This window comes from Armigeres subalbatus, chromosome 3 (genome assembly GCF_024139115.2).
Source record: "Armigeres subalbatus isolate Guangzhou_Male chromosome 3, GZ_Asu_2, whole genome shotgun sequence".
Lineage (NCBI taxonomy): Eukaryota > Metazoa > Arthropoda > Insecta > Diptera > Culicidae > Armigeres > Armigeres subalbatus.
In genome coordinates, this window is record NC_085141.1 from 94345074 (window position 1) to 94357459 (window position 12386).

At 40.7% G+C, this 12386-nt stretch overlaps 1 protein-coding gene across 3 annotated transcripts in view; it reads right to left on the reverse strand.

Moving 5' to 3' along the window:
- Positions 1-468: 468 nt before the first annotated feature.
- LOC134227016 (histone H3.v1-like) overlaps positions 469-12386 on the reverse strand; it is a 110562-nt gene continuing 98644 nt past the window's right edge. For all 3 annotated transcript variants that reach the window (XM_062708199.1, XM_062708200.1, XM_062708201.1), the window contains exon 6: positions 469-1921. In XM_062708199.1, the coding sequence (XP_062564183.1) occupies positions 1309-1921 (613 nt within the window). In that variant the 3' untranslated portion in view covers positions 469-1308. The remainder of the gene's footprint in view (positions 1922-12386) is intronic.

Genomic DNA, 12386 nt, shown 5'->3' on the forward strand with positions numbered 1-12386 from the left:
TTTTTTCCTGCGCCCCACTAATAACTTATTCTTCATTATTCTTCACCGAATTACAATCACCTCGCAGGATTATCACTTGGTTGCTGTTATGTGCTATAAAGTTACACACGAAAGAGGATTGATTTGCCAGTAATTTGCTTCAAAGATCAAACAAAAACCACCAGCTTATCATCAGGATCAGTGAACATATTCAACATTCCAAAACTAAATATCAAATATTTAGGTTTTTTTTACCCTCAATATAATTCTACGTCCAGATGGCGATCGTGTCTCTGATACAACCTTCTACTTTTAGCAAATAAATTGGTTGCCATTTGTACAATATTCAGCGACATTTTGATCCATTGCATTGATAAGCCGATTATGCGTTCGATGGGTTATAGAAAGGTGAAGGACAATGGTCATCATCAAATTAAGTAGCTATTTTTTTTATTTTTACATAGATTCACATTTATATTTCATTTTTCTCGAACAGACAAATCTTCTTATCACTTTCCAGGGTTATCTTAAAATGTGTAATTTAACGCTGCTTATTTCTTTTTTTTTATTTTGTTTTGTTTTGTATTATTCACCTACACACTAAACATCAGTACAGTCTAATCATTCTCTTGGATTGATCGCTTTCTATCTGTTTATTTTTTATTCTCATATTTATCGTATTTACTTAGTAAACTTGAGTTCCATTTCGCGGAAAGAAATCTTATCACTTTCTTTCTCGGACAAAAAAAAAATGAAATGAACATGGTACAACTAATTACTTTTTCTCGTGTTTTGATTCAAAATTCAGATTTGTTCCTCTCTCACTGGTTTGATTATGTGCGCGATTGTCTCATGATGTCATGAAATGCTTCACTGGATGAGTTTAAAATGCATGAAATGATTGTATGTCGGATGAATCGAATGCGCGATGAGCGATGAGAGGACGGTGAACTCGATTCGTTCGGGTGTTTTCGGGAAGTTCACGAGGCTACTTTTACCTTCGTCGACTGTTTTTTTTAATTTGTGTTTAATATCACTGCGCGTTGCTTGCATGAGAGACAAACCACGCTTCGGAGATCAGTCGACGAAGCAAAGTCCCTGGTGTTGTCCCGCGGAAAACACCGCGAAACGAACGATGACGAGGGGTGATTCATTGAGAGACAAGAGTGCATGATTTCGAATGATGATTGTGATCATAATGCTATAAAAAATCTATAATCTATTATGCGTGATGAAGTTATGATGTACTGGTCAATGGGGTGAGTGTGATTGTATGCGGGTGTGCGTGAGAGGTGAGGTGAGAATGAGCTGATGAGTGATTCACAGTGCTCAGACTTTGACCGCTCGACTTTCTCCATGAGTGATGGCTTCTCCAAGAACGCGCATGGTATTCGAATAGGACGAATCGATCTGAGGGATAACCTTCTCCGCCGGGCGGATGTTTTTGATCAGATCGGACAGCGATAGGAAACTTTGGCGTCCGTTGTCGACGTCCCGGTCGGAATGTGTCATCTCTTCAATCTCCCGAGTGATCTGCTTGAGCTTCTGCTCGACGGGAATGTCATGTTCTTCGGGGACGGGTTCCTCCTCTTCGTGAAGCTGTTGATGTTCTTCCTGGGCTTCGGAATCGTCGTCTTGCTGGGAACGACCTTCGGATTCGTCCTCGTCTTCGATTTCGTGCTCTTCGTCATCATGTTCTTCTTCGTCCTCGTCCAACAGGCTTTCCTCGTCACTGTGAGACTCCAAGCTGCTGTCTGCTTCGGGCGATGCCGCGTTTGGGATGATGTTCAGCAGCGCTGCCAGAGGAGAAGTTTCTTCCAGCCGAGGAGCCAAGGTGGTGGATGCGAAGGTTACCGGAATGGGAGTAGTTTGGATACGGGGGGCAGCCGAGAATTCAACGGGTGAGCCTGATGAAATGGTCGATGAGGTGGTGATTGGACGGCTGTAAGAAATCGAAAGGCTTTTTTAGACAATTTCCGATAGTGTTTATCTGCAATTGCATATTTGACAGGAAGAATTATCAACATCTAATACGAACAGATAGTAGGGACAGCAGAAAGAAAAAAGCGACACCTACAAGCCGAGAGAATAACTACTGTTTGATTTGTTTGACTTTTGATGGTCCCTATTTGTATAGTTTGTCTTATGATCCATGAGATTCGTTTGAAGGCTGCCGGGACTGGGAACTTTTGCGATGGAACTAGATTTGTAGTGGGTTTTTGTGGTTCCGAAACCCGTTGGCCTCGATTTGTGCATATCGTTTTTTCGCACGCCATTGTTTGTATGAAAGCTTTATTTGTTTAATCGGCTTCTGTTTGTATAACTTTATATGTGTGTGTACATAATATGAACTAACTCCAAACCCACCAACCAAATGTTAGCGCGTACTGTATTAGATTGGCTGGTTTACTGACTGACTTACTAAGTATTATAAGCGGGTGAGTAAACAAGGTTAGTAGTAGGGGCTAGTATGTGAGTGTCAGTGATATGCCTTTTTAATATGAACCATTCTGCCTGAGGATATTGGATAAATTTAACCCTATTGATGTGCGGTTAGATTGCGACAAAGATTTGGTGATGCGATAAGGTTAACTGTTTAGAATCCCATAAATATGTATTTCAAAAGTCGCATTTTCGAGGGACTACTCTTGACATCTTATCATAGGACGAGTTAGTACTGTTCCATTTAGTTTCACCAGTAAAGGTAACCACATTTAACTAAAAATGTCTAGAACAGTTTTCTATTCATCTTGTTTGAAATTTGTTGCGATGCAGCTAATGCGAAACAGGCCAGGTATATCATATCTTATCCGTCGAAAGTACAGAATTTAATGTAGCCCAATCTTGCATCACCACTATTGCTTATAACCAAAAAGGCCATAGAGTCTCCTCTGCAAACGTGGACTCCCAGTGCGAACGCCTTTCTACACCGGAACTGGGATATACCCCACCCCTACGCTTACAGAGGGAGAGATGGAAGAGGGACAAATCACCCCCTACAAACTATTACAGCCTGGCATTCGTGGGATATCAGTCCCTACAACTAAACACCAGCACCAAGTCAAGGGATGAAGCAGACAGCCAAGTTCCAACCTCGGGTATCCCAACCAGGTATACCATCGGAAAAGAACGGGCATACCCTGGGTGTCGTCAGTCTCGAGACTCGAGACCACGATTACTCCTGTTTCCCCCACCGCCTATAGGGGCGTAACTGTGTTGATCGATTTCTCTTAATCGATTTTATATTTTGGTAATAACTCAATTGTTTCAAAAGCTACAACCGTGATTATTGGTTCTCGTGCAAGACACAATCATCCTTTATCACACCAAACCATTAAATCATCGACAAACTAGCGCCATTCGGTACAATAATAGAAAGAAAACATCGACGAAAAGAAATCGATCACTACAGTTACGCCCCTATGAAACTAAGCGCGAGAATTGTTTTTTGCGTGGGTGTAAGTGGAATGAAAGAAAAATAGTGCAAGTTTTCCATGCTGCTGTTTATTTTTTTTATATTCTTATTAACGAGACTTGCCGGTCTAGGCTGGCTCATCTCGGGTGTTTAAATTTTCGAACCTTGATTTCACAGAAGGTAATGTTTGAAATAAAATAACTTCTTCGTGTAATGGTAAAAGCACATTGAAAATACATATTTTGCCAGCCAGCTGCGCAAACTTATTCCTTCGAACCAGAGCATTTGATTGTAGCGCAAATTTTAGAACTAAGATTTTATTGGAAATTGAGTTTCTTCAATGTGCATACTAAATGTTGTTTGAGAGTAATTCTCGCTGAAACCGGGCCACTATTTGCACGAGGTCCTTAAAAATGCCTAAATTTATATTCTTTCAAAAGCTTTCGGCGAGGGGGAAGGGTCATTTGGCCGAAACCCATTCGGCCGAAAGCCATTTGGCCGAATGCCACTAGGCCGAACAGACCATTAGGCCGAAACCCATTTGGCCGAAAGTCATTTGGCTGAAAGGGTCGTTTGGTCGAAAGGGTTTTTGGTCGAAAGGGTCATTTGGCCGAAAGGGTCGTTTGGCCATATGGGTCGTTTGGCCGAATGGGTCGTTTGGCCGAAAAAGTCGTTTGGCCGAATGAGTCGTTTGGCCGAAAGGGTCATTTGGCCGAATGGGCTGTTAGACCGAATGGGTCATTTGGTCGAAAGGGTCATTTGGTCTAAAGGGTCGTTTGACCGAAAGGATCGTTTGGCCGAAAGGGTCATTTGGCCGAATGAGTCATTTGGCCGAAAGGGTCATTAAGCCGAAAGGGTCATTTGGCTTAAAGGGTTGTTTGGCCAAAACAGTCATTTGGCCGAATAGGACATTTGGCCGAATGGATCTTTTGGGCAAAAGGGTCATACGGCCGAATGGGTAATTTGATCGAAAGGGTCATTTGGCTGAATAGTTCATTTGAAAAGTGAGAATTAGCAATGAAAAGAGAGACGTCTTACTTCTCACTCTTCATTTTTCTTTTTTCACTGTAAAAAGTGAGAAGCGCGAAATTAGTAGTGAGATGTCTCACTACTCACTTCGCGCTTCTCACTTTTTACAGCGTGAAGTGATAAATTAGGAGTGAGAAGTGAGACGTCTCACTTCTCACTCCTCTTTTATCACTGCTCGATGTAAAAGTGAGTAGTGAGAAGTTGGGAGAGAGACGTTTTACTACCCACTTTTTACATCGATAAGTGAGAAGTGAGACGTCTCACTTCTCATTCTTCATTCATAACTTCACGCTGTAAAAAGTGAGAAGCGCGAAGTGATTAGTGAGACGTCTCACTACTCACTTTGCGCTTCTCTTTTTTTACAGCGAAAAGTGATAAATGAGGAGTGAGAAGTGAGACGTCTCACTTCTCACTCCTCATTTATCACTTCTCGCTGTAAAAAATGAGAAGCGCAAAGTGAGTAGTGAGACGTCTCACTAATCACTTCGCACTACTCACTTTTCACAGTGAGAAGCGAGAAATGAGGAGTGAGAAGTGAGACGTCTCACTTCTCACTCCTCATTTATCACTTCTCGCTGTCAAAAGTGAGAAGGGCAAAGTGAGTAGTGAGACGTCTCACTTCTCACTCCTCATTTCTCGCCTCTCACTGTGAAAACTGAGTAGTGAGACGTCTCACTACTCACTTTTCACAATGAGAAGTGAGAAATAAGAAAAGATAAGTGGGAAGTGAGACGTCTTACTTCTCTTTCTTCATTTTTTTCTTCTCACTGTAAAAAGTGAGAAGCGGGAAATGAGTAGTAAGACGTCTCACTTCTCAATCCTCATTTCTCGCTTCTCACTGTGAAAAGTGAGTAGTGAGACGTCTCACTACTCACTTTTCACAATGAGAAGTGAGAAATGAGAAAAGAGAAGTGGAAAGTGAGACGTCTTACTTCTCTCTCTTCATTTTTCTCTTCTCACTTTAAAAAGTGAAAAGCGCGACGTGAGTAGTAAGACGTCTCCTTACTCACTTTGTGTTTTTCATTTTTGACAGCGAGAAGTGATAAATGAGGAGTGAGAAGTGAGAAGTCTGCGAAGTTGGTAGTGAGACGTCTGCGAAGTTGGTAGTGAGACGTCTCACTAATCATTTCGCACTTCTCACTTTTTACAGTGTGAAGAGAAATGACCCATTCGGCCAAACGACCCATTCGGCCAAATGCCACATTCGTCCAAACGACCCTTCTTCTTCTTCTTCTTCTTATTGGCATTACATCCCCACACTGGGACAAAGCCGCCTCGCAGCTTAGTGTTCATTAAGCACTTCCACAGTTATTAACTGCGAGGTTTCTAAGCCAGGTTACCATTTTTGCATTCGTATATCATGAGGCTAGCGCGATGATACTTTTATGCCCAGGGAAGTCGAGGCAATTTCCAATCCGAAAATTGCCTAGACCGGCACCGGGAATCGAACCCAGCCACCCTCAGCATGGTCTTGCTTTGTAGCCGCGCGTCTTACCGCACGGCTAAGGAGGGCCCCTAAACGACCCATTTGGCCAAACGACTCATTCGGCCAAACGACCCATTCGGCCAAACGACCTATTCGGCCAAACGACCCATTCGGCCAAACGACTCATATGGCCAAACGACTCATTCGGCCAAACGACCCATTCGGCCAAACGACCCATTCGGCCAAACGACCCATTCGGCCAAACGACCGATTCGGCCAAATGACCCTTTCGGTCTAATGACCATTTCGGCCTAATGACCCTTTCGGCCAAACGACCCATTCAGCCAAATGACTTTCGGCCTAATGGTCTGTTCGGCCAAATGGTATATTCGGCCAAACAACTTTCGGCCTAGTGGCATTCGGCCAAATGGCTTTCGGCCGAATGGGTTTCGGCCAAATGACCCTTCCCCTTCGGCGAGTATATTAAGGATCCGAGTTAAATTCTTCAGAAAGATGAACCCCTCGTTAGGGTCTGTTCACAAATTACGTAACGCAAAAATCCGAGTATTTGACCCCCTCCCTCCCCCTCGTAACAAAAAGTAACATTTTTGGAACCCCCTCCCTCCCACATATAACGCGTAACTGAGAAAATTTTGATGCCATTTTTTTCTTTCTCTAAAGCATGTGGGTTTTGATATTTATTGAACACTGTTATATGGAACGGCACATGATTGAAACCAAGGATATCAAGAATGCAGCTAGTAAAAACGAAAATAGAATTTGCGATCATATTGCCATATCAATTTTAGTTTAGAGGGACTGATCTGTCGAGAAATACAAACGATAGACAAATTTTTTTTAAATTAAACTGTTCAATGTGGTTGAAGTGGTTGAGCTAAAATGCAATTACTTAGAATGAAAACTCTTTGGATTGCCTTTATTAACTTTGGCTTGGTTTGGGAAATCTAATCATGAAATACAATACCAATAAAAGGTTCGAGGCCGTTCCATAAAATAATATAACCTGTGGAAATCGTGCATATTCATCGTGAGACAAAAATGTTTCGAAATTTTGCAAGAATTATTCGAACAAAACTCACTGTCTTTTAGGATTCAAAAAAAAAAAAAACAAAATAGCTTACTCTGAGATACAAATACTAGCATGGGACAATTATGGGTAGTAGAGTGGGGCGCAGTTGTATGGAAAAACGCAAACTTCGTCCGATCAAGTGAGATCAAGGTTTTTCTGAATCGTTTTGGGACCCCAGTCAACTGTGCAAAATATGGACTCGATTGGTTGTAACCTCGCATGCCGCATCGCGTTTTAAATTTACATGGAAATTAGTATGGGAAAACAAACTTTTTTACATTTTTGCACTAGGCGGCTTCAAATTACCATCAATCACGTGACTCAATACGTTAGCATATAGCCTGGAAGATGCCGAGGGACTTTGCCGAAGAAGATACGTAGCTGGAAGGTCTACAAAAAATGTTATTACGTTTCGAAAATTGGTTGTTTAAACCATATGCAAGAAATCAATGTTTCTGCCAGCACAACCGGACAACCTGTAATTGTCAGAGGGCAAAACCCATTTTCCTTCTAGTCGGAATTTTTATTTTGTCAAATCATTCCGAATATCTCCCATGAGCTCCAAAGTCCTATAAAATCAATAATTTTGAAATAACACTCAGCTAAATTATTGCTCCGCGTAGCACGGCAGTGCTGGCAGAATAAACGATTTTTTGCATATTGTTTGAACACTCAATGTTCGAAGCGTTATAACTTTTTTCGTGGACGTTCCAGCAACGTGCCTTCTTCAGCAAAGCTTTTCGGCATCCTTTGGGTTATACTTTAACGCAATGTGCCACTTGGTTTACGATGAACTGAAACCTCTAGCAGTAGAAATGCAAAAATATACGTTCTCCCATACTAATTTCCATACAAACTTCAAACGCGATGCGGAGAGCGAGGAAGCAACCAATCGGTCCCAAATTCTGCACAGTTGTTCATGACCCAGAATGGGTCCGAAAAACCATTGATTTGAAAAAATGATCATGACGCCCCACTCTAATGGGTAGTATAGAAAGGTTGATACGTATTCATCGTCTTGATCAAAATATATTGCAATTACTTCAATCAGTTATTAAAAAAAACCCTTTAAAATATTTTTTTTATTCGCATTATGCGTAACATTTGGTAGTACCCACCCCCTCCCCTACCTTTTAGTGTAACAAAGTATAACGCAAGTTGGACCTCCCCCTCCCCCCAAAAGCGTTACGTAATTTGAGAACAGACCCTTAGTTTTACACGAAATCATTTTAATGGACCCCTCGATTTTTGTCAATTCTCGACTCACCAAAACTGTCATAACTCCAACATTTCTCAACCGATCATAGAGATCAGTATATCGTTGGAAAGAGGAAGAGTGTATCCTCAATTTGCAATAATAAAAATATAAGCAGCCATATTGAATTTGGCCACCATCTTGAATTTATTTTTAAAAATTATTTTTCCGCAAGGTTCGCAACCGCCGATTTTGAATATTAATACACCCGATTCTTTTTTTACACGGGGGATGCGTGCCGCGTGAAAAAAATCCGTGTAAAAATAATCCGTGTTATTTCGAGAAACCGTGTAAAAATAATCCGTGTTATTTCGAGAATCCGTGCAAAAAAAATCCGTGCTATTTCGAGAAACCGTGTAAAAAAAGCCGTGCAAAAAATATCCGTGTAAAAAAAGTAACCGGGTCTTTGTTAATATGGGGGGTGCGTTCCGTGTAAAAATAAATCCGTGTAAAAATAATCCGTGTTATTTCGAGAATCCGTGTAAAAAAAATCCGTGTTATTTCGAGAATCCGTGTAAAAAAGCCGTGTAAAAAAAATCCGTGTGAAAATAATCCGTGTAAAAAAAGAATCGGGTGTACAGCGATGGAAAGCTTAACTTATATTGTGCATTGTGTCCGAAAATCTCAGGTGTATGTTTTTTCTATCAAAAGTTATGTACGATTTACCAATACCAAAGTTCATTTAATACAATAACTTGAATACGGCTTCGTTATGCTCAACACTTTTGAGCCCTTCAAATAAAATACTGTTGTAGATATGCTTTTCATTTTTGAAACATATTTGGCTTAGAATAGTGTATGAAATCAAGGAACTGACGCCGTAGTACCACATTAACCATAAAAATAATATTCGTTGGTCAGATGGCCCTTCAAAATATAATTTGGTAAATCGTACATAACTTTTGATATAAAAAACATACACCTGAGATTTTCGGACACAATGCACAATATAATGTACAATAAGCAATGTACAATATAATGTACAATATAATAATGTTGATCGATAATATAAACTTCAATGCATGTTTAAATGTGGTTTAAAATAAATTTTCAAAATTCTACACATTTGTAAAAAAATATTGAAAATTGAGTAATATTTTGTTCTTCCGTGTTTTTGCTCGTATACCTTTGAAGAGTGAAATATTCGTAGTTTAGTATTTTTCTACAACTAACCTTATTCAATAGAAGGTTATAGAGATGAATGTTACACTCTAAAATATTTATCCAACTCGTTACACTAAAATAAAAAAATACCACTGAAAATTTAAAAAAAAAAGTCGGTGAGTCAGCATTGGATAGGAATTATCAAGCTCTAAATATGTTGAAAAATAAAAAAAAATCAGTAGATTCATAGTTTCTTTGATTGGATAAATAACTTGAAAAACAAAATTCTCAAAAATCAAAGTGTGAAATTGGTAAAATCGCCAATTAAAAAAAAGTATTGCCCAAACTGTGCAAATAATGAGCAAAATAGAGATTTTGAGCGAAAACAAAAATTTGGGTTGTAGAGGGTTAATCTACTGTTAGACATGCATTAGGGTATTTTTATTGACCAATATCAACAACTTTTCCAATTCTCTAATTTTGAAAAAAATAAAATAAAATAATAAACAATAGTCAAAGCAACAAACTAATCAATTCACAGTCCTTTTTGATCGAAATTGATTTTCAATGACGTTAAAAGTAGCCTCCTACTTCGGGAATCTTATTGATTTTGTTCCCATCTGCTCCCGAAAAAGCAGGACTCACTCAATTTCGTTGCGGAAAGGTAAAAAATCCTGGCAAATTTATAGCTCGGACTCACGGAGATTTCCGCCCGATTGTATTTTGAAAAGAGCCGAATATCTAATTTTTCATAACGGGAGCAAAATTTGCAGACAAGTTTGTGATGTGTGAGCTAGCCTTACAGTACATGGGGACCTTAGATATAACCTTTTATAACCAACAAAATTTTCCCTCGGTTTGAAACTGCCTTAAACTCGATTGTTATAAATTGTTATAAATATATTTGTCATAAATTGTTTTTTTCATGCCGTCGTTTTTACAGTGGATGATTCCGAAATAATCAAAATTACACCCGCGGGGGATGCGTTCCGTGTAAAAAAGTTTTCAGTTCAAAATTTGAAAATCCTTGTAAAAAATATTTTATGATTTCTCGACGAATCATGCAAAATAGAGCAAATTTGCAAAAAATTTGTATGGGTTTTTTTTTTCACGGCTGTCGGGTTCCTTCCCGACCGAGAACTATGTTTTCCACCCACAACACCACCAGTGAACATTTGACCCAAAACACTTTTTCTTTAGGGGGATTTTTCGTCATCGAACGACCATTTAATCACACATAGCACCAATAGTTTTCTAATACAATACACAGTTTATTTCACATCGAACAACATTAACATTTATTAACACTAATCAACGAAAGAACTTTATTTACTACACTACATTTATTACTAATTAAATCTAAACATTGAACAGTTCGAATCGAACAAGAGTTCGCCCCTTGATATGTGCACGACGACGGTTTGTTTTCAACTACTTTTATGCAGCATTCGCTGCTGCTGCTGCTGTAGCCTTTGCACTATCGACGCCCCGAACGGCGATCGCATCGATCGCACGGCAGAGACTGCGAGAGAATTACGAGCCAATACGAATAGAAGTGCGACATCACTGATATCGCACAAGGAGTACCTCACACGGGGAGTGTGGATATTTTGGTCGATCGACTGCTCGCAGACATCCTCACCCACCCTGAAGTTGCCGGGAAACTTCTGAAAAGAGAGAAGAAACTCCCCTCGATGCACTGGACGGAATCTACTGACCTCAACCTTAATCCTTCTTTTTCTACATTTAAATTACTGGCCTTTTTATGAACCCGATCCAAGTGACTTCAGCCACTAGTATCTCCACGACTACTACCATATACCTGATATTATGCACACAAAAAAAAACATCGCTCATTTCCGACAGTAGATTGTCCATTGACATTGCAGCGACGCACACCACTAAGATGAAATATCCTTTTGGAACTTTCGCCATTCCTACCCCACCATTTCAAATAGCGGATTACCTAGATTTACAAGCACTAATTGCATTACATCTACATCGCCTCTTCGTCGTTCCGATCAGACCAAGCTTCGTTATGAAACATATCGCTTCGGGAGAACCTCCTTATGTTATCTCTAGCCTTCGTTCAAAAGTCCTTCGATTGCTTCCGGAAGCTTGAAATTAGCGCACATCCTTCGCTGACCATCTTGCGTCGATCTATCGTCTCGACTCGACTTAAGCTTCTACGTCGTCCACTCCGGTGATAACATTCCCTTCTGGTTACGATTTCTATTCAAATGTGCCTTTACTGTATGCTGCTTCGGATGCGTTGTCATTCGATTCTCCAACGTCCACCAACACTTCAGTTTTTCTTTGGGAGGGACACTGTATAGCGTCCGTCCGTTTCCCACTTTATCCCTTTGCTGAACCAAACCCATGCCATTCTCCGATTCGTCCACAATTCGCATGTGATCGGGCTCTAGATGTTCGGTTATGTGACTACCGTACTGCTCCTCGTTCTTCAACTTGCTTCTGCGATATTGCTATGGTGCAGGTGTATCCAGTCGGCTGACTCGCCGATGTGACTTCACCTGTCACTATCCACCCAAAAACGGACTCCGTCAGCACAGGTAGATCCTTGCCTAACGAGATTTCCCTTCCTGACGGGAAGAAGCTGAAGAAAGCTTGGATTCCCAATACCAAGTCGATCCTCCTCGACCGGAAAAACTCCGGATCTGCTAGCTGGATGTCCTCTGGAATGTCCCATCCACTTGCTTGAACTGTAGAGGTTGGTAGGCTCGCTGTAACCTTCGGTAGGACGAGGAATTCCATGGATCGAGCATACGACGAGACGCGAGATTTGATGACAGCTTTCGTCTTGTGAGTTGCCTTCACTCCGGACTGCCCGATGCCCTGAATCGCGATGTTGGCTTTTTGGGTGGAAACATTCATCGCCTCGCAAAGATTTGCGGAAATAAAATTGCACTCGGAACCTGAGTCAAGAAGGGCGCGTGCTGGGTACCGACGACCCACATCGTCTTCAATCACTACGACAGCTGTAGCCAAAAGGACTTGTGATGAAACACACTGCGCCGCGTTGGAAGAAGTAGATTCGACCGCCAAAGCATTCGGTGCCCTGAAATTT